The following is a 27402-nucleotide window of genomic DNA, read 5'->3' as shown; positions in this document are numbered from 1 at the left end:
ACTTTTTATTTCAAGGTCATTGTAAATTCATAAGCAGTTGTAAGACATAGTTTAATTGTGTTAAAATACACATAAATCAAAATTTGCTGCCTTAGCCATTTTTTTTTTCTTTTGGCCACGCCACATGGCATGCGGGATCTTAATTCCCCAATCAGGGATCGAACCCGCGCCCCCTGCAGTGGAAGCGTGGAGTCTTAACCACTGGACTGCCAGGGAAGTCCCGCCATCTTAACCATTTTTAAGTGTACAATTCAGCAGTATTAAGGACGTCTATACTGTTGGGCAGCCATCACCACCATCCATCTCCATAATTCTTTGCATCTTGTAAAACTGAAACTCTATACCCATTAAACAATAACTCCCCATTCTCCCTTCCCTCCAGCCCCTGGAAACCACCATTACCACTAATCTGTTCTCCATTTCTATAATTTTGTCATTTCAAGAATGGAATCATACAGTATATAACCTTTCAGGAATGGGTCTTTTTATTCATAATTCTCTGGAGATTCATCCAGGCTGCTGGGTGTGTCAAGAATTCCTTCCTTTTTATAGCTGAGTAGTATTCTGTAGTATGGATGTGCCACAGTTAGTTTAACCATGTGTCTGTTAAAAGACATTTAAAAACAACTGGGTCGTTTCCAGTTTGGGGCTATATTGAATAAAGCTGCTATAAACATTCGTGTACATTCAAGTTTTTGTGTGAACATCAGTTTTTATTTCTTTGGGTAAATGCCCAGTAGTGTAATTGTTGGGTCATATGGCATTTGCATGTTTAGTTTTTAAAGAAACTGCCAAACTGTTTCCAGAGTGACTGTACCATTTTACATTCCCACCAGCAAAGTCTGAGTGATCCAGTTTCATGCATCCCTGCCAGCATTTGGTGTTGTCACAATATTTTATTTTAGCCATTCTGTGTAGTCTGTTTAATTGTGGTTTTAATTTGCATTTCCCTAGGGGCTAATAATGTTGAACATCTTTTCATGTGCTTATTTGTCATCCAGATATCTTCTTTTGTGAAATGTCTCTTCATGTCTCTTGCCCATTTTCTAATTGGATTTTTTTTTTTTTTACTGTGGAGGTTTGAGATGTCTTTATATATTCTAGATACTAGCCCATTGTCAGATACGTGGTTTGCAAATATTTTCTCCCACCCTGTGGCTTGCCTTTTCATCTTCTTAACACTCTTTTGCAGAGTAAAAGTTTTTTTTTTTTTTGCAAGGGCTTTCTCTAGTTGTGGCAAGTGGGGGCCACTCTTCATCACGGTGCGCGGGCCTCTCACTATCGCGGCCTCTCTTGTTGCGGAGCACAGGCTCCAGACGCGCAGGCTCAGTAGTTGTGGCTCACGGGCCCAGTTGCTCCGCGGCATGTGGGATCTTCCCAGACCAGGGCTCGAACCCGCGTCCCCTACATTGGCAGGCAGACTCCCAACCACTGCGCCACCAGGGAAGCCCGAGTAAAAGTTTTTAATTTCAACGAAGTCCAGTGGATCAGTTTTTCATTTTATGGATCATGCTTTTGGTGTCAAGTCTAAGACCATTTTCTCCTATTCTTTTTTTCTAAAAGTTTAAAGTTTTATATTTGACACATAAGTCCATGATCCATGTTGGGTTGGTTTTTGCATGAGGTGTGTGATTTAGGGAGAGGTTCATTTTATTGGTCTATGGATGTCCCAGCTACACCAGTACCATTTGTTGAAAACATCCTTCCTTCATTGAATTGCTTTTGCATGTTTGTCAAAAATCATTTGGGCACAATTGTGTTGTTCTCTTTCTAAGTTCTCTTTTCTGTTCCATTGATATGTGTGTCTATAGTTCTGCCAGTATCACATGGTCTCGATTGCTGTAGCTATGCAAGTCTTGGAATCGGGTAGACTGATTTTTCCCACTTTATTCATCTCTTTCAAAATTGTTTTAGCTACTATAGTTCCTATGTCTTTTCATATAAACTTTAGACTAATCTTGTCTATATCTACCAAAAATCTTCATGAGATTTTAACAGGAATTGCATTAAACCTGTATATCCACTTGGGGAAAATTGATATCTTTATTATGTTGACTCTTCCAATCCAGAACTATGGATTTCATTTATTTAGATTTTGTTTTCATTTATTTAGATATTTTTTTATTTCTTTCATCTTTCTTCATTGATTTCTTGGATTTCTTATAGTTTTTGGCATACAAGTTCTATTCTTTTTTTTTTTTTTGGAGTGATTGTAAATAGGTATTTTTGGTACAGTTGGTAAAATTGTATTTTTCATTTTGATGTCCATGAGTTCATTGCTAGTATATAGAAACACAGTTGATTTTTGTATGTTTATCTTGGATCCTATGACCTTGCTGAATCCATGTATTAGTTCTGGGAGTTTTGGGGTATATTCCTTGAGATTTTCTCCAAAGACAATCAAGTCATCTGTAAATAGAGACAGTCTTGATTCCTCCTTTCCAAGCTGTATGTCTGTTATTTCCTTTTCTCAACCTTTCACTGACTAGAACTTCCAGAACTTATAAATGAGTGGAGAGAATGCTTTGTTCCCAGTTATGGGGGGAAAGCATTTCACCATCAACTATAATGTTAACTGTAAAGTTTTTGTACATGTTCTTTATCAAGTTGAGTAAATTCTATTATTATTTTTCTCAGAGTTTTTATCATGGGCACTGAATTTGGTCCAAAATTATTTTTTGCATTGCTTAACATGGTCATGTGATTTCTTTAGCTTGTGAATATGGTGATTACATTGACTAACTTTGCAATATTGAACCAACGTTGCATCCCTGGAATAAACTCCACTTGGCCATGGTATATAATTTTTTTAATGTAATACTGAATTCTGTTTGCTAATATTTTGTTAAGGATTCTTGTGTCTATATTCATGATGGATATTGGTCTGTAGTTTTCTGGTTTTGTACTGTCTTTGTCTGACGTTGGTATCAAGGTCTCATAAAATAAGTTAGGAAGTGCTCCCTCCTCTTTTATATTCTGGAAGAGATTATATAGAATTGGTATTAATTCTTCTTAAACATTTGGTAGAATTCTCCAGTGAACATCTGGGTCTGGAGATTTCTTTAGGGGGAGTTTTTCAGCTACAAATTCAATTTCCTTAGTAGTTATAGGGCTATTCAAATGATCTATTTCATATTGAGTGAGTTGGGGTAATTTGTGTTTTTTGATGAATTGGTCCCTTTCCTCTAAGTTGTTAAATTTATGTGTATCATGATCTTCCCAATGTCATTCCTGATATTGATAATTTGTGTCTTCTCTCCTTTTTTCTTTGCCAGTCTTGCTAGAGGTTTATCATTTAAAAAAAAATCTTTTCAGAGAACCAGCTTTTGGTTTCATTGATTTTTCTCTATTGTTTTTCTCTTTTCAATTTCATTGACTCCTGCTCTTATGTATACTATGTCCTTCCTTGTGCTTGCTTTGGTTTTATTTTTTCTCTGCTTTTTGGAGGGTCCTGAGATGGGCTGATTTAGGTTTCGAAAAGATCACTGGATGCTGAGGGAAAAATGGACACAGGCTCAAGATGATGGCGGGTGATAGCTGGGGAAGTGGAGAGAAGTGAGTGGGTTCAGGAGGTGTTCTGGAAACTGAGATGACAGGAGTGTCTGATTACTTATGGGTGGGAGCAATTTGGGATAACCTTAAATTTTTGGTGTGAGTGGCTGGTTGGCTGGGCATGCCATTCATTGAGTTGGGGACACTGACAGGAGGTCACCCCTAGGAGGTAGAAAACAACAGCTCTGCTTTGGCCAAGTGAAGTGTGAGATGCCTATGGGGCATCCACGGGGAGAGGGGTATCAAGCAAGAGGTTGATTTAAAAAGTTTGGAGTTCCAGGAAGACCCTGGGGCCATATTGAATTTCATGGATTCTCAGATGCCATTGGTTTGGAAGAAGTGCATTCTCTTATGATCACTAAGAATGTTGCTAATTAAGCTATAGTGCACCATCAACTGTTACATGAATCCCAATGTCGGAGATGTTAAAGTGTAACAGTATGTGCATGTTAGAATTGGGGAAACTTGATGATTGAGAATCATAAGCATTTTGATGGTATTTAAAGCTATGGAACTGGAGGTGAACTTGGGGATGAATAGATGGAGAAGGGGTGCTGATCCCGGAACAGTCTGGGCCCCAGCCTCTGAGATAGGGCTAAGGAGATGAGAAGCAGCAGGCAGGTCAGAAGGAGCATCAAGAAAACCCAGTGTTCTGGGATGAGACTTTTGGGAGGGAGACTGTGAGTCTTTCAATGCTTCTGGGTGGCCGACGGGATGAGGGCTGAGGAGTGACCATTGGATTTGGCAACGTGGAGTCACTGGGGACCTGGCAACTGCAGTTTTGGGGAGTGGTGAGGATGGAGGCTGAGATGGCGTGGGTGGAGGAGAAAAACGAGAGGTGAGGAAATGAAGATCCGAAGGATAGAAAACTCTTTCAAGAAGTTTTGCTGTGAAGGAAGCAAGAAATGGGGCTTGGGGGACTTCCCTGGTGGTCCAGTGGCTAGGACTCCGCGCTCCCAATGCAGGGACCCTGGGTTCGATCCCTGGTCAGGGAACTGGAACCCGTATGCCGCAACTGAAGACCCCACATGCCACAACTAAAAGATTCCTCATGCTGCAACTAAAAAAAAAAAAAAAAAGATCCTGCATGCCTCAAGGAAGAGCCCACACGCGGCAACGAAGATCCTGTGTGCCACAAGTAAGACGCAGCGCAGCCAAATAAATAAATATTAAAAAAAGAAGAAATGGGAAAGGGGATATATGTATACGTATTGCTGATTCACTTTGCTATAGAGTAGAAACTAACACAATATTGTAAAGCAACTATACTCCAATAAAAATTTTTTTTAAAATGGGGCTTGGTAGCTGGAGGGGAGTAAGAGGTCCAGGGAGGTGGTTTTTTTTGTTTGTTTTTAAGATAGGAGATACAGGAGCATGTTTGTAAACTGCCAGCAATGACCTGGGAGAGAGGGGAGGCGGCTGTGAAGGCGGGCAGAGGATGGCTGTAGGAGCAAAGCTGCCCGGGGGTGGGGGTGGGATGGCGGTGGGGGGAGGTGGGGGGGTGAGGGGTTGGGGGGAGTTAGGGGGTATGAGAGGAGTGGGGGGTGGACCCGGAAGGGAGGGGGAGGGCCTTGTCAGGGCAGCACTAGGAGAGAACGCCGGGGTGGGGGACACCCATCACCCATGCAGGTCCAACCATGTGACACCCAGACGGTCTGATTTCGGGGCTGACTCTTTCCACCCACCCATGAACACCTCAAAGGCAGGACCACAGTGTCCTCATCCCAGAGCCTGGGCACATTAAGCTGCTTAACAAATGTTCATTAAAGAAACGTATCCATCCTCTTGTTGAATGAAAAAAAAAAAATTGTAATACAACTGTGTCCCGTTTGGATTTTCCCATTCCGTGATTTTTTTATATTGGGTTTTTGTAGTGTGTGTGTGTGTGTGTGTGTGTGTGTGTCTGTGTGTATGTAGGTGAGGGTGGCACCCAAACCTAATGTTCACATACAAACATGAGCCCCAGAGGATGGTGCCCGGCGCCCAGTCAGTCCAAGCTGGTGTGGAGCGGGGTCCTGCCGGGCCGGGTCTGGTCTCAGGACCTGCAGCTCTGACTCGGGTTTCTCAGATCATGCGTTTGGTCTGTTTAGCTGTTTGTTTGGTACTGAATGAGCACTTAAGCGCCAGGCACTAGTGTGCAAAAAGATCATGGCCCCTCCCTCTCAGAGTTGGGGCGGGCGAGTGGAGGGAGGGACATGTCAATCAAAGACTCACAGCTATGCGGGGGCGGAGGGTGTCCCTGCTACAAGATCTGGTTCTGGGGTTTCTCTGGGGGGCATTTGAGCTGCGATCTGGGGGATGAGGGGATTTCGCTAGGGGAGGGGGTGCAGGTCGGGGAGAGGGAACAGCCGGAGCGGGGGAGGGGGGGAGTCCCTTCCCTGCTGGCTTCTCCTCCTGGCTTGTAGTGAGGGGCTGAACCGGGACACTTCCCTGTGAGGGGCCTTCAGAACCAGTGGAGAGGACTAGGGGTGCTGCCCCTCCCTGTGCCTCAGTTTCCCTTTCTGGGAAATGGGGATAAACGCCCCCGTCTTGCTCTGGGGTGGAAATCACAGCCCTGGCTGTGCCTGGTTCACTGCAGCGGGATGTCGCACGTTTTCGTCGCTGCCCTCCTGCCCTCCCGAGCCCCCGCTCAGCTGCTGGAGGGGGTGGGCCCCAGGGCCAGACAGATTTGGAAGGAGGAGCCCCAGGGCCTCGGGGGTTAAGTTTTCCTCCGCCTGGCTCTCCTGCCCTCGGCTGTCTCCCTGGCCCCTCCGAGCTCTTTGATGGCATTAGAGCCAACCTTTTCCAGATGTGCTGAGCCGAGGGGTTTGCCGGAACTTCATCTGCCTCCGCCAGACGGCCCCCTGCCAGGCCGCCTCCCCCCTCTGGTTGGGTTGCCTGCCGCCCTCAAGGCCACATGAAGTCCTGGACTTAGTGCTTTCTTAAAACGTGGCCTGCTTTCCTGCCCCTCCTCGGCCAGCCTGTGTGGTTCGAGAAGCCCACGATGTGTCCACCTCCCCCTCGACTGGACCGTGGTCTTGGGCTTGAGTGGGAGCGGCGGCCTGGGCGGGGGACACTGCCCTCTGGGCCTTCTGTCCCTTCCGTCCGCACTTGGGAAAGACTAGCTTGGACTGTGGGGAGACCAGAGCCTGGAGGACCCTGCCGGCTGCCGCAGAACTGCGGTGGGACAGCCCATCCCCCTCCCCGCCGGCCCGCTGCTATTAATCAAGAGATTAATAATCTCCTGCCTCCCTTTCTGAAACCCCCACTCCCGTTTCCTGTTGAGTCTCCAGTCTGTCTCGGTACCTCCCAGTCTGGTCCTTCTCGTGGTGGTCCCTGCTGAGGAAGTGGGGCCGGGGCAGGAGCCGGGGCCTGCAAGCTGCGGTGCCCAGTGAGGGAGGGAGGCCCCCCGCCTCCACCCGATGAGGTCTCTGCCCTGCAAGAGTCGTTCCCAGCAGGCAATGCCCAGACGATGGCCCTGTCCTGGCACCCACTGAAGGACCTCATGATGCTGTGGGGACATGGCCTTTGGAGGCCAGAGAGCCATGGCCTGGGCTTACACACCTCCAGTGACGGGCACCTCATCCCTCCTGGAGGTCTTTCTTCATATTCCCTCTCACATGACCTTGTGCACCCAGGGCCACCTTTGGGGACACACAGGACTCATCTGCACCCTATCTAGGACAGTCACTGAGTGGCTGGAGGACTGCGGCCAGGACTCTCAGAGCACCTCATGACCGCTGTGCTCACTGGGAGGGTCCCGGGGGCGCTGCAGAGGGCAAGGCCCTCCTCTGACTCCTGGGAGGGGTCGGGGGGCAGCTTCGATGTGTTGTTGAGCGGGAGAGAACATGGGGCTCCCATCAGGAGGTCTGGTTCAGTCAAACCTCTGCTGCTTTATCACCTGGAATCTGACCCCCTCTTTGGCCTCAGTTTCCCGTCCATCAAGTGTGGCCATTCATCCCTGCTGGCCCCTCTTCCTCGGCCAGCAGCCTCCTGACTCACCTCCTCACCTCCCATCTCTCCTGTCCAATCCGGCTGCCATGCCAACACAGGTGGGGTCTTTCTTGAAAGCAGATCTGATCATGATGTTCCTCTGAGCCACAGTGCCTGGGTGGCTTCCCCATGGCGAGGAAAATGGTGGTCTCCCCGTGGGTACACAAGGCTGTCTGTCGAGGGGTGGAAAGACTGTATCAAGTCTTCTGTTTATTTTTTAATCTACAAAATAAGAGAGAAATTAAGCTCTACTGATTTTTTATACATGCAAAGATGTTAAATAATATGCGTATATATACATGTATAAATTAATAGAATCTCTTGCAGGCTCAGAAATATGTTACTGATCAGGAGCATCCCTGGATGCCTGGAGAGCATGGCCAGTCTCCACGGACGCAGTCCAGACTCCTTGCCTGCACTACAGGCTTTCACAGCGGCCCCGAATGCCCTGTCTGCCTGTCCAGGCACTCTGCCCCCCAGATGCACCAAACTTCACCCAAATTTCCTGGCTCTCCTGGTGCTGGTTGCCGCCTCACCTTTTTAGCTCAGCAGAGCTCCCTCAAGTGTCGCCTCATGTGGGAAGTCTTTGCTGGGCCCTCCTGGTGGATGGAAGTGGCCATGCCCTGCTCCCTCTCTCCGCATCCATCAGTTTCCATGGATGTCACCCTGAGCTCCTCCAGAGAGCCACCCCGTCTTGGTTAGCATTACAGTTCCTGGCCTGGGACTCCATCTGGTACAAATTATTCAGCGATTGTTTTATTCATTCCACCAGTCTTTATTGAGCATGTATGATGTGCCAAACCCTGAACTAGGCCTGGGGTTAGTGGAGGAGACAGACATCAGACAAATGATCGCACAGGTGCGATCACCCTTATATACTTGTAAGGGTGATAAGTGTTTAGAAGTCAGGGTTCTATGACAGTGTAAATCGAAGGGACTCAGCCTGCAGTGGGGTGGGTGGAACTGAAGGGTGGGCTGATCAAGGAGGGCTTCTCAGAGGAGGTGACACTGGAGGCTGCATTGGAGTTAGTGGACATCTTGGGCAGAGGGAACAGTGGATGACAAGCCCTGATATAGGAAGGAGCTCTGGGGGTTCAGAAACTCAAAAGCCGATTGCTGCTGGAGTTCTGAGTAGCCTGGAGGGGGGGCGGCCAGCAGCGGGGCAGCCAAGGTGGACAGTAGTTGGAAGTCTACATGGTCATACTAAGGATTTGGTTTTTGTCCTAAGATTGAAGAGAAGCCAGGAAGGGTGCATGGAGGAGATTTGTGCTTTGAAAACATCACTGGAGCCAGCTTCTGTGTATAGGCTGGAAGCTTGGGCACCAGTCAGGGGCCATTGCTGCTGTCTGGGAGGGTGATGAGGGAGGCTGGACTAGGGCGGGGTGGGGGAGAGCAGTGGGCAGGTAGGATCTACTTGGTGAGTGACCTCCCTGGACTCGTCGATGTGAGGCGCCAGAGAGGGGTAGGGTCAAGGTTTCCATGGATATTTGTTGAGTGATTAACAACCCCCTGGAGAATATATGTCCCTGAATTTGCCGAGTGACAGTGAGGGAAGTCCCAGGATCTGCCCTACAGAGGGAACAAATACACAGAGATCAGAAGTCCCTAGAATTGGTCTGTCTTGGAAAAAAAAAAAAACAACCAGGGCTAGTGAGACACCAGATGGGAGACTCCACATTGTATCTGGAGAATTTCAGGGTAGCAAGGGATCTGTAAGTTTTTGCATCTCAGCTCAGACTTCACAGGAGGCTCAGAGAGGCAGGGACAGACTTTACAGGGGGTTCAGAGAGGCAGGACTTGCTCAACGGCTCACAGATGGGCAGAGATGTATTGGGATCAAGTGTTGGTGAGGATGTTTTAAACCATCCAGTCTACGATATTTTGATATGGCAGCCCGAGCAGACTAATACAAATACCTGGGGATAAATTGAACAAAAGATGGCACACTGCTGAGAAAAATTAAAGAAGACTTAAATAAATGGAAAGTTATGCCATATGTATGGATAAGAAGACTCAAATTTTTAAGATGTCAATTCTCTACAAATTGATCTATAGATTCCATATGACCTTATCAAAATTATAGTGGGCTTTTTTTTTTTTTTGCAGAAATTGATAAGCCAATTAAAAAAGTCAATGGGAATGCAAAGGACCTAGGTGTCCAAGACAACCTTAAAGGAGAACAAGATTGGAGGACTTACATTACTGTATTTCAAGACTTACTATTAAGCTATATTAATTAAGACAGTGTGGTTTTGGTGCAAGGATGGACAAACAGATCAATGGAACAGAACAGAGAGTCAAGAAATAGACTCATATTTAAACAATCATTTGATTTTCAACAAGGCACTAAATAATTTAATTTTAGTGGGAAAATTTAGGCCAAAAGAAGGTCTTTTCAATAAATTGTGCTGTAGCAAGTGGATATCCAAATGGAAAACAATGAACCTTGACTCCTACCCAGCAGATAGTAAAATTTTAAAAATGATAAATTGAACTTGATCAAAATTTACAACTTGATCATTAAAATACACCTTTAAGGGACTTCCCTGGTGGTGCAGTGGATAAGACTCCACACTCCCAATGCAGGGGGCCCGGGTTCAATCCCTGGTCAGGGAACTAGATCCCACATGCATGCTGCAACTAAGAGTTTGCATGCCACAACTAAGACCTGGTGAAAATAAATAAATATATACATACATACATAAATAAATATTTTTTTTAAAAACTGGTATCAAAAATACGTCCAAGTTAATAAAAAAAATACACCTTTAAGAAAATGAAAAGGCAAGCCACATATTGGGAGAAAATATTCACAATACATATATCTGACAAAGGTCTCTCATGTATCTTACAAATCAATAAGAAAGACCCAAAACCCAATTTAAAAGTGGGCAAAAGACTTGAACAGGCACTTCACAAAAGGAGATATCTAACTGGCAAGCATGAAAAGGGGTTCAACTTTAGTCAGTAGGAATTGCAAGTTAAAACCATAATGAAAGAGTACTGCATACACCCTAGAATGACTAAAATGAAAATGATTGACAATATCAAATGTTGGCGAGGTTATAGAGCAACTGGAACTCATACACTGCTGCTGGGCATGTGAACTTGGTTCATCCAGATAGGTTTGGGACAAGTGTTTGTAGCATCTACTAAAGTTAAACATATAACCATCCTATGGCCCATCAATTTTATTTCTAGGTATATACCCTAGAGAAGTGAAAAAGTGTCCATGAAGACTTGTACAAAAACACTCATAGTGTCTTTATTCATCAAAGCTCAAAACTGGAAATAGCCAAAATGTCCATGAACAGGAGAATAGACACATTGTGGTATATTTACATAATGGAATATTATTTAGCAATAAAAAGAAACAAAGGAGTGCTACACTTAACAGCATAGATGAATCTCACAGACATGATGGGTGAGTGAAAGAAGGCAGACACAAATGAGTGCATGCTGTAAGATTCCATTTATATAAAATTCTAGAACAGGCAAAACTAGTATCTGGCGAGAGAAGTCAGAAGAATGGTTATGTCTGGGGGCTGGGTAATCAATTTGGAAGGGGCACAAAAGGACTTTGGAGCAATGGGAATGTTGGTGTAAACATATTGAATAGGTAAGAGTTCATTGAGCTAAACACTAGATTTATCTACAGATCTTCCTCGACTTAACGATGGGGTTACATTCGCGATAAACCCATTGCAAGTGGAAAATGCATTAAATACACCTACTGAACATTGTAGCTTAGCCTAGCCTGCCTTAAACATGCTGGGAACACGTCCATTAGCCTACAGTTGGGCAAACTCATCTAACACAAACCCTGTTTCATAGTAAAGTGTTGGCCATCTCATGTAATTTATTGAATACTGTACTAAAAGTGAAGAACAGAATGGAAGGGTACCCACCGTTATCGTACACAGCTGAAGGCACGTTGGGCCTGAAGAATGTTTGAGGCATTGAACTAAGATTAATTGCTGGATGATGGGGATGGTACAACGACAAGATCGTCAATTTCTCTCTCTTCTGATAAGGCTGGAGAATGGCTGGGAGAAGGCACTGGGGCATTGGCACTTGTTGATGGTTTAGCAGGCATAGTGTTCTTCGGGGAGATATCAAGTTTGGACTGTCCACTTTGTTTCTTCTTTCCATTTTATATTTCTCTAGAGCAAGCAAGAACATCCTGTATCTGCCTGTCAGCTCTTGCGAATGTCTCATAATTGACGTCCATTTCTTCTAACATCCTTATACCACTGCTGATAGCAGCAAACGTCTCTGCCAGTTTCTTTGCTGTGAACTTTCCTGGTGCCTCAGGCATAACTTCCTCCTCTTTCCTTCCTTCTTTCTTCCTCCAGTTCGATCAGCTCCTCAGTGGAAAGTTCTTCAGCTTCAATACCAACAATCTCACGAGCATCCTCTTCGTCAATGTCCAATTCTAGCTGTTTCCCAAGCACTAATATCTTGGGACTATTTCATCCACAGCAGAATCTTAGTTAAAGCCTTTGAACTTGTTCACGCATGTCTTTAAAACTTTCTTCTAAATGCTGTTCATGCATTGCCATGTGACTCCTTCCCATGAGGCAGCGAAGGTCTGGGTAGCATTTAGAATGTTAAAAGCTTTCCAAAACTCTCAGAGTGTTCGGCCAGATCCCGTCTCTTCAACAGCCTGCACAGACCGTTGGTGTAAAGAGTGTGCTTTGAACGTAACTGTGGCGCCTTGGTCCATGGGTTGAATGAGTGCAGTTGTGTTCGGTGGCAACTACACAACCTTGACATCAGGATGCGTGTCGCTGGTATGCTGTGGATGCCCTGGAGTGTTGTCTAAGATCAGCAGACTCTTGAATGGGATGTTGTTTTGCCTTCAATATTCTCCTGTCTGAGGGATAAAACACTTCAAAAGCCAGGCTTCAAACAATGCTTATGTCATCCAGGCTTTCTTGTGATGGTGATAACAAACGGGAAGTGAATGCTTGCTCACATATCTGAATGCTCTAGGGCTCTCCGAGTGGTAGATTAGGAAAAACTTTAATTGGAACCCTGCAACATTTCTACCCCAAGGCAGCCTTACACGGTGTTCGAATGCCTTGAATCCTGGCATCGTCTTGGACTCTTGATGAATGTATGTACGCTCTGGCATACACTTCCAGAACAAGCTCATTTCATCGACATTTAATATTTGTTCTGGCAAATATTTCTCATCCACAATTATCCTCTGAAGCTCTTCCTTAAAAACTTTGGCACCTTCAGTATTGGCACTTACTGCCTCACCGCTGACTTTCACATTATGAAAATTATGCTGCCTTTTGAAGCATTGGAACCGACCATAACTTGGTATAAACATTTGCATTATTTGTAGAATCATCAACACACTTTTTTAGTGTATGGAAAGACTTCTTGCCTTAGCCTGGATGGTCAGTAGGCTAAGTGGTATGAACTTCTGCACCTGGTCTTCCATCCACATGACAAGTTTCTTTTTTTTTCTTTTTCTTTTCTTCTTATTTATTTATTTATTTGGCTGCACGGTGCGGCTTGCGGGATCTTAGTCCCCCCACAAAGGACTGAACCCGCACCCTCAGCAGTGAAAGCGCGGAGTCCTAACCACTGGGCCACCAGGAAATTCCCAGACACCTTTTTTTTTTTTTTCATGTCATCCGTCAGCCCAGCCCTTTTCTTCATGATGACAGTGAATTTAACCAATGCTGATGATTTCACTGCATCACTCATTTGCTTCTTATCCTTTAAGATGGTCAAGATCGTCGATTGCCAAAGTCCTAACTCACCTGCGACGGCTGTTACTGGCTTACCGCCTTCATGCTGGGCAGTTATCTTGAGTTTCATCTCAAGAGTAATTGCCCTCTTCTTCTCACCAGAAGCAGGAGACACAGATGGGCATTTTGTAGACACGATGGGATGGGAAAACGCGAAACACAGTATCGAAAAAAATGCTGGCAACACAGTATCCTGCTGAGTATTGGTTGTTTACCCTTGTGATCGCAGGGCTGACCGGCAGCTTCCCATCATCACCAGAGAGTACCGTACCCCATATGGCTAGCCTGGGGAAAAGATCAAAATTCAAAATTCCAAGTATGGTCTCTACTGAATGCATATCACTTTCGCACCATCATGAAATCCAAAAAATTGTAAGTCAAACCATCATAAGTTGGGGACCATCTGTGTTTTACTGCATGTAAATTATATTTTAATTTAAAAATAGAAAACAAATCCATTACAATGTGAGGAGTGAACTCAGCGCTTTCCTCCCTGGCACTGACCACCGCTCATGGCCACATATTCACGTGTGTGATACAGGATTAGTGCCACCAGCTCTGGCAGAGTGGAGCTCGTGCTGCCTCCTTCATTCTTGTATCCCCAGTGCCCGGCACATGGCAGGCACCCCACACGTAAAACCAAGCTGTGTACAGGGTGTTGGGGGTACTGAGGAGGGAGGCTGTCAGCTCTGGCTGGGGCTGGGGGTGCTTCACAGAGAAGGGGATGTGGAGTCACACCCTGAAGGCTCTTGGGGATTTTTCTCAGCAGAGTAAAGAAGGAGGGGTGAGTAGGCAGAGGAGCCTGTATGTATGTGCAAAGGCCGAGAGGCAGGAAGAGCTGCTTGTTTGTGCTGTGGTGGGAGGAGTGGAGGGGAGAAAGGTAGGCAGGGCCTTATTTGCTGACCTAAAGAGTGTGGTCTTAAGTCTATGGGAGCCATGGAAGGTTTTGAGAGAGGGCAGTCACAAAAGCGGATCTGCATTTTAGAAAGATCAGTGGGTTTGCAGACTGGAGCCCAGGGGAAGGGCTGGGAGTTCCTCATGGAGGGTGAAACGATGGGGACAGCCCATGAACACTTGCACCTGCCCTGGGCCTTCAGGGAGATCTGAGGGTCTGAGCCCTGGCCTGCTGGGCTGGTGAAGCAGCGCCACCTACTGGCTCGCCCTGCTCCTGGACTTCGCAGGCCACCAGGATGCTTCTGGTCCCGCAGCGGGACAGGCCAGCCAGTGGCCCTCAGAAGGAGGGGGCAGAAAGAGACCTCCTCTGGGGGACGAGCTCTCCCTCTGGTTCAGGGGCCTGAGATCAGTACCTTGTGCGGATGCAGGGAGGAACAATGTTCCCCTGTACTGAACGAACACAAATTAGTATTACTAGGTTCTGCTAATTCTGCCTGGGTTTGGAACCAAGTTCCACCACCTTCTAGCAGTGTGACCTTGATAAAGTTACTGAAGCTCTCGGTGCCTCAGTTTCCTCATCTGTAAATTAGGAATAGTAATAGCATCCACCTGTCAGGGTTGTTATGAGTCAGCAAACGTAAAGCACTCAGAATGGTGCCTGATACGTGGTAAGTACGCAAAGCTCTTACTATAGCTATTATTATTTTATCACCATCATCACTCAGGGCACGAAGTGAGGAGTGCCTGGCACCTTTGGAGGGCTCATGGGCTGCAGTCCGAGGGGCAGCCTATGGCACAGGGGGCCTGAGGGCAGCTGTGGCAGCTGGAGAAGGACTGGCCCCCGTGGCTAAACAGCTCAGACTCTCTCCTGACCACAGTGGGGACAGGCGAAAGGTGCTGGCCAGGAAGAAAGGGGTCAGATCTGTGTTTCGCAAGCGCAGCAGCTACACATCCCTTTCTGCTCTCACATGTGCTCTCCCAGGGAGCCTCAGACCCAGCATCCCAGTCCTCAGCGGGCAGACCCGGAAACGGGCTCAGGGAGGTTAAGGAACGTGTGCAATTCACATCGTGAATCAGAGGCAGGGCCCTAAACTCTCAGCTTATGCCCCCACAGCCCGGGGCTCCATCTCCTCCATGGTGCAGTGGTTATGGGAGGGATTCCATAGCTTTTCTGGTCCCTCTCAGCCAGAGCAACAATCTTCTTTTAAGAATTAATTTTAAAACTGACTTTTTAAATTGAAATTAAAGCGTCTTCCCTTTCCCAGCTGGGCCAGTTCCTGGCTGGGAAATTTGCAGCAGGAAGAGGCTGTGAGCGTGTGTACGTGTGTGTGTGTGAGCATGTGAGTGTACATATGAGTGAGAAATCGTGTGAGTGTGTGTTTATCATACAGACAGTCTATTTGGACTCCTTGGACCCAGGCTCGCCTACCCACTTATGTCCCCCCAGGCTCCTTCTATAAGGAATGGTGACAATGACTGGTCCTCTGCCACCCCCCCCCCACCCCCTCCCCAGTGGCCTATGCCAGCTGCTTCCTGCCGTGGATCTGAGAGTCCAAAGGCCTGCATTTGCTCTTGGGCACTTCTCTGTGCAGACTTCTGGCTCCTCACTCGAAAGTTCCAGCCCCTGGCTGCACACTGCCAGCCCCTGCCCCCCCCTTCCCACTTAGAGCTCCAGAGGGAAGCTGGTTTGCCGGAATGTTTACGAAACATGAGTGAGAGGATTTTTTTTTTGAAAGAAAAATTAGTGTAGCAGGATTCTTCAGATTTAGTGCAGTATTTCTGAAATTCAAAACCTGGCTTATGTATTTTCCTGTCAACAGTGCATCTCAAAACGTCACGCCTGCTGCCACCAATTAATTCATAATTTTCCCATTCACGATTAAGTTGCTTGGTGTCAGCAGATGCAAATTCTGTGAAGTCATGCAGTTTTGCTTTCAAGAGGAAGTTGTGCAGACTTTATCAAGCAGCCAAGTTATAATGATGCATGTAAATCGAATAATAAAGCCGAATTTTTGCCCCTCGTGGAAATCAGTCATATGTTTTTGTGTTTGTGTGTGTGTGTTCATTGAGGTATAAGTGATAGATAACATTGAATTAGTTTCGGGTGTGCAACATAGTGATTCGATATTTGTGTATGTTGTGAAATGATCACCACAAATAAGTCTAGTTAACATCTATCACCACAAGTAGTTACAAAAATTTTTTTTCTTGTAATGGGAACTTTTAAGATCTACTCTCAGCGATTTTCAAATATACAATACAGTATTATTAACTATAGTTGCCGTGCTGTACATTACATCCCATGACTTATTATAACTGGAAGTTTGTGCCTTTTGACCACCTTCACCCATTTTGCACTGCTCCCTATCCACCGTCCCCCAGCTTCTGGCAACCACCAGTCTGTTCTCTGTATCTATGAGCTTGGTTTGTTTTTATTTTTTTGTTTTTAGATTCCACCTATAATGGAGATCATACAGTATTTGTCCAAGGTCTTCCATGTTGTCAAAAATGGCAAGATTTCATTCTTTTTTATGCTGAATAATATTCTAGTGTGTGTGTGTGTGCCACATTTTCTTTATCCACTGACTCATTGATGGATACCTTGGTTGCTTCCATATCTTGGCTATTGCAAATAATGCTGCAGTGCACATGCGGGTTCAGATATCTTTTTGAGTTAGTGTTTTCATTTCCTTTGGATAAACACCCAGAAGTGGATCTTATGGTAGTTTTATTTCTAACTTTTTTTAGCAACTACCGTACTGTTTTCCGTGGTTTCCAATTTACATTCCCATCAACAGTGCATGAAGGTTCCCTTTTCTCCGTATCCTCACCAACACTTATTTCTTGTCTTTTTGATAATAGCCATTCTAACAGGTGTGAGGTGATATCTGTTTGTGAGGTGTGGTTAGGTCATATATTTTATATTCACTATTCTTGGAGTTTCACAAAATAGTATCAAACTTATTTTCAAGAAAAATTTCAAAATTGTGTGAAAATTTACCATGGAATCCCACAGCAGTTTGCAGGAGCATTTCATTGCTGCAAGGGCCCCACTACTGAATTGCAAGTTTTCACTGAAGTGTCTCTCTCTCATCTATCAGGCTGGGATTTTCTCAAGGATGGGACTCCGTTTTATTAATCTGTGACCACAGTATTGCATGTAGTTGATGCTCAATAAATATTCATTGGGGACTTCCCTGGCACTCCAGTGGTTAAGACTCTGTGCTTCTACCGCAGGGGGTACGGGTTCGGTTCCTGGTTGGGGAACTAAGATCCCACATGCCACGGGGCGCAGCCAAAAAAAATACGTATATATATTCATTGGATGAATCAACCAAAAGAAATAATGATTGGGAAAAAGGTTGGAGTTAAGTGACTTGTGGGTGGTTGGAAGTTGTACAGGTTCTAATGATATTTTTCTTTTCCTTATTCATTATCTTGAGCTGCCTTAACAAAATATCATGGACCAGATGGCTGCAATACAGAAATTTATTTTCTCAGCCAGCCACCTCTCTGTGTCCTCACATGGCCTTTGTTCAGTGTGTGCATGTACGCAGAGAGAGATCTCTGTCTGTCCTCCTCTTCTTAAAAGGCCACCAATCTTATTGGATTAGGGCCCCACCCCTCTGACCTCATTTAACCTAATTACGTCTTCAGAGCCTATGCTTAAGTACAGTCACATTGTGGGGGTTAGGGCTTCAACATATGATTTCCGGGAGACACAATTCAGTCTGTAGCAGTCATTTCCCCACCCTAGGGGGCCACCCTTGGAGACTTGTGGGAAGGCAGAGCTGGAAGGGACTTTACAATGCACCCGACACAGAGAGGGGTGGTCACTCGCCCAGGGCCGCATAGCCTGTGGGAACAGAGCTAGGATGATGGGCTCTATTGCCTGGGGGGCTCCCAGAGCCCCAGGCTGGGTGGTTTCAGCAGGAGTGGGATCTGGGTGGGGAGGTGCTCACACTGTCCTGACTCTGCCCTTGTGTTAGTTACAGGACTCTGATCAGACCCACGTACAGAGTGTCCTACCGCACTGTGACGGCGCTGGAGTGGAGGTGCTGCCCTGGCTTTACCGGGAGCAACTGTGACGAGGGTGAGTCTTCCGGGGGCAGGGGGCAAGAGGAGGGGGTGCTGGCCGGGCCGAGCTTCAGAGTCTACGGATGCTCCTCCCTCCCCTGCCCTCCTTCTGTGAGCAGCTCTCCTTTCTTCCACATTCCTTCCTTCTTTTTCCTAAGCATCTCTGAACCAAATGCTCGGGACTGGCCAAACTGGGGTGAGCCCGGCACCCTGCCTGTGGGCACAGAGGTGGGGTCCCGTGTGCACTGCTTGGGCCAGGCATGAAGGAGAATCGTAAGCCCTGGCCTGGGGAGGAGATTCAATGTACAGCCTATTTCTTCTGCTCTGGCTCTGACTTACCCCAGAGCTGGGGCAGGCAGAGCTGGATATCTGGGCTCTGAGCAAATGCAGATGAGGAGCCAGGAGCCTTGAAGCCATGCTGGTTGTAGAATAAGGCAGATGGACCTGGTGGGCGGCAGCAGCAGGAAGACCTCACCCTGCTGCCCTGGCCCTGTTGCTGGGCAGGTGCCCAGAGGGAGGAGGGGAGGTCGGGACCCAGAGCCACAGCCTTCCCTCTGAGCCCTGGAGCCAGGCTCAGTCTGGCACTGGAGCTTGATGGGCCCAGAGAGCAGTGCTCAGGTGGGATTCAGAGACAGCGACAGAGCCCATCCCCGCAGCACTCACATCCAGGGACAGTGGGTCCTGCCTGACAAACAGGTTTGCAGCCCACCTGGTTTTCTAGAAGAGCTGGGCAGTCCCAAGGCTCAGGGGTCAGTTTTGAATTTGGAAACAGTAGTTCTCCTCAACCTCGACTTTCTGACAAAATGATCCTCTCTCATCTTTTTTTATTACCTAACTTACTGATTTTAGTTATATGTATATTTAAAATATAAGTACTCTATATGTGTATGCTTTTACTGTAAACTGCCTAAAAGTCTTTGGATTACAAATAATAGCCTAAGAACAGGAAGAGCAGTAATAATAATGATGATGATGCTTCAGTGAGCCTGTGGCCCAAAGCTGAGCTGAAGGAAGGGGTTGGGACGTGGAAGAGTCCAGTGGTACCTCCTTTACTGGTTTGTGAGCCTGATTCTGGGAAGGGAGGTGGACAGCCTCAGGGGCTGGCCCATACTTGGGGGGCACAGGACTGCCTGGGCCTTTCTTTGGGGAGAAACAGAAGGGACCCCAGGTGTGAAGGGCTGAGGGGAGGCCTGGCTCCCCCAGGTGAAGGCGTGGGTGGCAGGACGTTGTGCTTTATGTGTTGAATGACCACGGCTCACACTGGGTCCCTTGTTGAGGTCGGAGGCCCTGAGAACCAGGATTTGGACCATGGTTGTGGGAGAGACCTCTGGTCCCTCCAACAGAGTAGAGCAGACCTGTCCTCTGGATTCTGCGAGGGGCTGGGGAGACAGGGTGTTCAAGGGCAGTGACTGATTTACCCTTAAGTAACTGACTCAGCGCTTTTCAGTGACCAATAAAATGAATACCGTTGGCTCTACCCGATGAAGTACTGGCTTGCCATCAAGACCTCAACTTTAGAAGCCCTCCCTAAGCCTTAGGAAGGCTCCTGGGTCCTTCTTTCAGCTCCGGAGCCTCTGAGGGCCCCCCACCCCCCGCCACCTCGTTATCACCTCAGCCAACTATAATCATGTGTCTTCACGTTGGCCTCCCCCCGCCCCTCGCCACCCTGCAGGGCTGTCCAGTTCCTCTAGGGGTAACTAAGCCACACCCGAATGGGGCCCCTTCCTTCCTCTCTTGGAAACACTGCAGTGCTGGAGCGTATATGTTTTTCATCTCTCTTCATATTCTCTTCATTAGAGAAATGAATGAACCACGAGATGAAATGTAAGTCTCAAAATGTGTAAGTCATAATTCTCACACAAGTGGCTTGTGAGCGTGCGTTGTATTGAACTCATGGATTGTGGAACCAGCAACATGGCAAAGCTGATTCAAAAGAGATTAGAGAAACTGATAAATATGCAGATTGGGGTCCCCAAGACCACGCTTAGGTTGCTGCCCTGAACCAGAGCTCTTAGTGGGACTCAGTTGTGTATACATGGTGGCTTCCTGCATGGCTGAGATGTTTCTAGCCCCTCTGGTGGTTGAGCTGGCACGAGGGATGCCCCCAGAAATCACAGTGTTGGCATAAACTATCTGGCCCAAGGCTCCCAGACCCTCTTACCAATAGGACATTTCAAGAGCTTAGAGATACCTCCCAGGAGCCAAGTGCAAAGGCCAGACCTCTCTTTGGGTTAGGTTAATCCTTTACTGATGTGTGTGTGTGTGTGTGTGTGTGTGTGTATACACATATATATGAATATACACATATATAATGCATATATTTCGTACATATGAAAATATAGGAACTATGATATATTTTAAATATATATGAAATAAGAACCTGAAATAAAATCACTGCGTTAGATCCTACAGGACAATAAAAACAAAACCTTTGGGGTTATCCTCTCTACTGAGCAGAAATTGTTTACATATCCCCAGTTTTGTACAAGTTAACATCCAACTTTGCAGAACCTGGGCTGTAATCCACAGTGAATGGCAAGTAAACAAGGTGAGCTCCCCCCAGGATGTCCCATGGCCCTTGGGTGGGCTCCTTAGAGAATGCTGTAGCGTGACATTAAAAGGTTAGGCCATCACCTTTTTGCCCACGTCCATGTTTTGGGTAATTCTTGCAGACCGAATGGACGAAGCACAGCATTTGGCGAGCAGCAGACCTGGCATGTGTGGGGGGCAATCCTTGTCTTCAGGGAGGTTCTTCCCATCAGGACAGGAGTAGGTTCAAGCAGGGCTGGGGGCCCATCCTTCCTGGGAGAGGAGATGTAACTGTGAGCTGGTTAAATGCCCCCAAAGGTGCCCGCCCTTGAGAGCTTAGCACCTCACCTCCAGAAGAAGGCTCTGACCTGGTAGACCACAGGGATATGGATTATCAATGCACTCACCAGAAACGTCTGGGCGTCCTGAGCTAATTATTAAGAGGTGTCGGCACCACTCCAGACACTGTCAGCCTCAGAGTCTCTGCCAGCCCCTCCCTGGTGGAGGAACCTTCCAGATTCGCCCACTTCGATGAGGGATGTGTGTTCATCTTAGGGCATGGGATGAGGCTTGCCTTGTTCAGGGAGTGTCAGGGTTGAGCAGCCCCTTCCCAGCTCTGAGCACGAGCGTCCTGGGAACCCTGCGGGGCTGAGGAATTCCTGGGAGCGTGAGGCCCTGGGCTGAGGTCGGGACTGGCTCCTGTAAGCCCTGGTAAAGACTTTGCATTCCCAAACATGAAACAGTAATGACAGAAGACAAAATCAAGGCGGTGTCCGTGACTTCAGACACATTCCTGAGATGGTTGTGGAGGGGTCTGGACCATGAACTCCCACTCGGTTCCCAGTCCAGCCTCTCTGGAAAGCCAGCAGGTCAGAGGTGCCCTCCTTTGTGGTTTTGCTTTGGTTCAGATGAGATTCCCCAGGAGAAGCATCTTTCTCTGCTGTGTCTGGCTTTCCTTCCAAGCTGTCAGGTCTCTGGTCTTAGGACTTGGGGCTGGGACTGCCTGGGGGTAGGTGGCTCCTGCCTCCCAGGTGGCCTGTCTCTGGGCCTGCTTCCCCACTGCTGGGTCTCCCCCTCCCTTTCCTCCCTGGACACCCCAGGAGTGCTGGCCCGAGGCTTGGGGATACTTTCCTCCATAGATAAGTCTATATACAGTTGATCCTAATTATTTGAGGATTCTATATTTGTGAATTTGGCCTACTTGCTAAAATTTATTTGTTACCCCCCCCCCCAAATCAATGACCACTTTTGTGGTCATTCACAGCTATGTGCAGAGTGACAGAAAATTTGAGTCGCCTAACACGTGTGTTACCAGCTGAGGTTGAACCAGGTGACCCTCTGCTTCCTCGTTCCAGTTCTCATGCAAACAATTGTCCTTTTCATGGTCTGTTTAGTGCCGTGTTTTTTGCATTTTTGTGCCCCCCCTTTTTTTGTGACAATTCCCTTGTCTAAAATATCCCCAAGCATAGGGCTGTCCAGTGTTCTTAAGTGCAAAAAGACTATGATGTGCCTTCCTGAGAAAATACATGCGTTAAGTAAGCTTTGTTCGGCATGCGTTATAGTGCTGTTGGCTGTGAGTTCAATGTTAGTGAATCTACTATATATTCAATAAGATGTCTTTAGATAAAAGCCCACATAAAACAAGGTTATGTATTGATTAGCTGACGAAAATGTTGTGACCAGACGCTCACAGGAACCAAATCCTGTATTTCCCCCATGAGTGATGGTTCAGTATTCACTAATTCAGAGTTCTGGGGACTTTATGAAATGTAACTACCATGAATAAGGAGAATTAACTGTATCTATGGATCTATAACATCTATCTAGAAATATTTTTTTTCTTATCACAAAAGCAAGTACGTGTTCCATGTAGAAAAAATGAACACATCCAGAATTATACCTCTTAAGGTAACCTCCAGTCTCACTTTGGTGAAAAGCCTCCAGACCTTTTTCTGTGCTTACATGTCTGTTGTACTCTACATGCTGTTTGATAACTTTCTTTTTCACATAAATTGTCACGAACATCTCTCCTTGTCAATAGGTTGCTTTCTCTCGTATCATTTTCAGTGGTGTGGAGTTTGGGTATACACTTTATTAACTATCCCCCACTAAAAGATATTTAAGTTGTTTCCATTTTAAAAATTGCTGTAAACATCTTTTTTTTTTAACTGAGGTAAAATTCACATATACAGAGTACACCAATTTTAAGTGTACAATTTGATGAGTTTTGATAAATGCATACATGTTTCCATCACCTCCCAGAAAGTTCCCCCCACTTAGCAACCTCTGTTCTGATTTCTATCATCATAGATCAGTTTTACCTATTCTTGAACCTCATGTAAATGGAACCATACAGTATATACTCTTGTGTATAGTTTCTTTCACTTAGCATAATGTTTTTGAGATTTATTCATGTTGTTACATGTGTATCAGTAGTTTATTTTTGTTACTAAGTATTGTTCCATTGTATAAATAACCACAATTTTATTCACCCATTCTCCTGTGGATAGATGTTTGAGATATTTCTAGTTTTAGCCTTTAAGAATAAAGCTTCTGTGAACATTCTTGTATATGTCTTTCTATCAATATGTATGTTTTTACTTCCCTTGTGTAAATCCCTAGGAGTGGAATTGCTTGGTTGTGGTGTATGTTTAACTTTATAAGAAAGAGCCAAGCTGTTTTCTAAAGTGGTTTTACCATGTTATACTCCTATTAGCAAAGTATGTTCTAATTGCTCCATATCCTTGTCAACATTTGGTGTTGTCAGCCTTTAATTTTAGTCACTCTAGTGGGTATGAAATGCTTTCTCATTGTGATTTTAATTTGCTCTTCCCTGTTGACTTATGATGTTGAGCATCTTTTTGTATGCCTAACTGATGTGCTTACTAGCCATTTGTATATCTTCTTTTGTGAAGTGTCTTTTCAAGACTTTTGCCTGTTTTTAACTGAGTTGTTTAATTTTAATAAGAAACAGCCAAATTGTTTTCCAAAGAGATGTTAACGTTCTATACTCTCACAAGCAAAGTGTTCCAATTGTTCCACATTCTTGCTAAGATTTGATGTTATTAGTCTTTTTAAATTTAGCTGTTCCAGTAAGAATGGAATGGTATGTAATTGTAATTTCTTCTTTTTTAAGACTGTTTTGACCACTCTAGTTCTTTTGCATTTCCATAAAAATTTTACAGTCCTTTTATCAATGTCTACAAAAAAAAAGTCTATTGGAATTGGGCTTAGGATTGTGATGAATTTGCAGACCAATTTGGGGAGAATGGAGGTCTTAATAGTGAATCTTCTGATTCATGATCATGGTATAGCTCTCCATTCATATAAAGCTTTAATTTTTCTCAGCAATATTTTGTAGTTTTCACAGTGGAGGGCTTGCTTGTCTTTTATTAAATGTATTTCTAAGTATTTCATATTTTTAGTGCCTCTAAAAAATGGGATTGCTTTAAAATTTTTCATATTATAATCATTTTGCTGTTACTATATAGAAATATATTTGATTTTTGAATATTGACCTTGTGTCTGAAAACCATGCTAAATCCATTTATTAGTTCTAGCAGCTTATTTATTGATTTGTTTGGATTTTCTAAATAAACTATCATGTCTTCTGTGAATAGAAACATTTTTGCTTTTTCCTTTCAAATATTTTGCCTTTTATTTCTTTTTCTTGCCTTATTGGACTGGCTAGAACTTCTAGCAAAATGTTTAATAGAAGTGGTGAGAACAGATATACTTGCTTTGTTCCTTATCATAGGGAGAATTTCTCAATATTTCACAATTAATTATTAAGTATGTGATTAGCAGCAGATTTTTTATATATGCCATTTATCAGATGAGGACAGTCACTTCTAAGTTTGTTGAGAGTATTTATCAGGAATAGGTGTGAATCTTATCAAATGCTTTTTCTGTATCTATATTGAGATGATTATATTTTTATCCTTTATTATGTTAATGTGGCACATTGCATTGATTTGGAATACTAAACTAACTTTTTGTTCCTGGGAATAACCTTATTATTACTGGGATAAACTTCTTTTGGATACATTATTCTTTTTTATATTTCCATGTTTGTTATTTATCTGTAATTTTCTTTCCTTCTAATGTCTATCAGTTTTTAATTATGAGGACTTAGCTGTTCTCATAAAAAGACTTGGACATTTTTCCTCCTCTATTTTCTGAAAACTTTTTTTTTTTTAAAGATCATATTGCTTTTTCCTTAAGAGTTTAATTGAACTTTGAGTTCACAGTGAAACCATCTGGACCTGTAGTTTTCTTTGTGGGGAAGTTTTTGATAACAAATTCATTCTCTTTCATCTATATAGGGCCACACATGTTTTCTATTTCTTATTTTAATAATTATTTACACATTTTAAATCAACTTTATTGAAGTGTAATTTGCATACAACTCATTACATGTATTTAATTTACACACACCAGAAGTATACAGTTCAATAAGTTTTGACCCCATGAATGAATAATTTTCTACATAATTCTCTTTTCTCTGGTATTCCTCTCACCAAATTTGCCTCAGCCTCCCTGTACTCTGATTTCTCTCTCTCCATTTCAGAGAGCTTGCCGTGTTCTACCTAGTGTCACCCTCATGTGCTCCAGTGCAGAAAGTGCTTCCAGGAATTACCTTGTTTGTTTTCCTTCTCTCAGGAAACAGTGCTCATATTGTTCAATGTCTGTGTCAATGTTGTGGCATGTGGGCTCAGTAGTTGTGTCTCGCGGGCTCTAGAGCGCAGGCTCAGTAGTTGTGACTCATGGGTTTAGTTGCTCCGTGGCATGTGGGATCTTCCCAGACCAGGGCTCAAACCCGTGTCCCCTGCATTGGCAGGCAGATTCTTAACCACCGTGCCACCAGGGAAGTCCCTCATATGCTTTAAATATGAATATGTTATAAACTTTACAATTCAATATTATACTTTTTTGCATTAAACAGTCAGATTACTATTTAAGAAGTGAAGAGAAGGAAAAATAGTCTTCTCTGTACTCCATAGTTATCATTTCCAGTGATCTTTATTTCTTCTTGGAACTCTGAGCCTTCATCCAGAATCCTTTTTCCTCAACCCCAAGAAGATCTTTCAGCATTGCTTGTAGTACAGATCTGCTTGTAGTGAATTCTCTCGACTTAAAAAAAATTTTTAGTATCTATTTTGCCTTAATATTTATCTATCTATCATCTATCTATATTATACATATATATCATAAAATACACATAACATAAAATTTACCATTGCAGCCATTTTGAAGTGTATAATTCAGTGGCATTAAATACATTCACAGTGTTTTGCAACCATCATGCTATCTAGTTCCAGAATTTTTTATCACCCCAAAGGGAAACCCTACACCCATTAAGCAGTTATTTCTCATTCTCTCCTTCCCTTAGCCCTTGGCAACCACAAATCTGCTTTCTGTCTCTATTGATTTGCCTATTCTGGATATTTCATGTAAATGGAGTCATACAATATGTGGCCTTTGTGTCTGGCTTCTTTTACTTAACATAATGTGGGGTTTTTTTGTTTTTACTTTTGGCTGTGTTGGGTCTTTGTTGTGGTGTGCAGGCTTCTCATAGTCATGGCTTCTCTTGTTGCGGAGCATGGGCTCTAGGCGCATGGGCTTCAGTAGTTGTGGCACGCAGGCTCAGTAGTTGTGGCACGCGGGCTCAGTAGTTGTGGCTCGCGGGCTCTAGAGCACAAGCTCAGTAGTTGTGGTGCACGGGCTTAGTTGCTCTGTGGCATGTGGGATCTTCCTGGGCCAGGGATCAAACCCATGTCCCCTGCATTGGTAGGCAGATCCTTAACCACTGTGCCACCAGGGAAGCCCTTAACATAATGTTTTGAAGCTTCATCCAAGTTGTGGCATATATCTGAATAATGAATAGTATTACATTATATGGATGCACTACTTTCGTTTATTCATTCATCAGTTGATGGAATTTAGGTTGTTTCCACCTTTTGGCTATTGTGATTAGTGCTGCTATGCACATTCATGTACAGGTTTTTGTTTGAACACCTGTTTTCAATTCTTTTTAGTATATACTTAGGATTGGGATTTCTGAGTCATGTGGTAATTTTCTGTTTAACTTGCTGAGAGACTGCAAAACTGTTTTCATAGTGGCTGCACCATTTCACATTTCCGCCAGCAATGTACAAGGGCTCCAGTTTCTACACATTATCTACAATACTTCATTTTCCATTAATTTAAAAATATTTTTATTGAGTTTATAATTGTGGATGGATTTTTTTTTTTTCTTTCAGTTATTTTAAAGTTTGGTCGTTCTATTGTCTTTTTGCATCCATTATTTCAGGTGAGAATCTGCTGTCATCATATTGTTTCCACACTAAGATTGTTTCCTTTTCTCCTCTGGTTGTTTTAAGATTTTTTTTTATCTTTGCCTTTCAGCAGTTTGACTATGATGTTACCAAGTGGGATTTAAAAACTCCTGCTTGGGGTTGTTTGAGCATCTTGGATCTATAAGTCAATGTTTTTGACCAAATTCGGAAAATTTTGTCCATTATTTCTTCAAATATATTTTTCTGCCCTATTCTCTCTGCTCCTCTTGAGATTCCATTTGCATACATGTTAGATTGCTTGATACTGTCAT

At 44.6% G+C, this 27402-nt stretch overlaps 1 protein-coding gene across 2 annotated transcripts in view; it reads left to right on the top strand.

Moving 5' to 3' along the window:
* The window catches only part of COL26A1 (collagen type XXVI alpha 1 chain), a 175374-nt gene that overhangs the window by 55926 nt on the left and 92046 nt on the right, over positions 1–27402 (top strand). The window contains exon 3 of one of the 2 annotated variants that reach the window (XM_061208184.1): positions 18182–18279. In XM_061208184.1, coding sequence (XP_061064167.1) covers positions 18182–18279 — 98 coding nt within the window. Of the gene's footprint in view, positions 1–18175; positions 18280–27402 lie in introns of both variants that reach the window. The other variant, XM_061208183.1, reaches the window with a different exon arrangement.

Source organism: Eubalaena glacialis, chromosome 13, assembly GCF_028564815.1.
Source record: "Eubalaena glacialis isolate mEubGla1 chromosome 13, mEubGla1.1.hap2.+ XY, whole genome shotgun sequence".
NCBI lineage: Eukaryota > Metazoa > Chordata > Mammalia > Artiodactyla > Balaenidae > Eubalaena > Eubalaena glacialis.
This window is presented reverse-complemented; position numbering and strand designations above follow the sequence as displayed.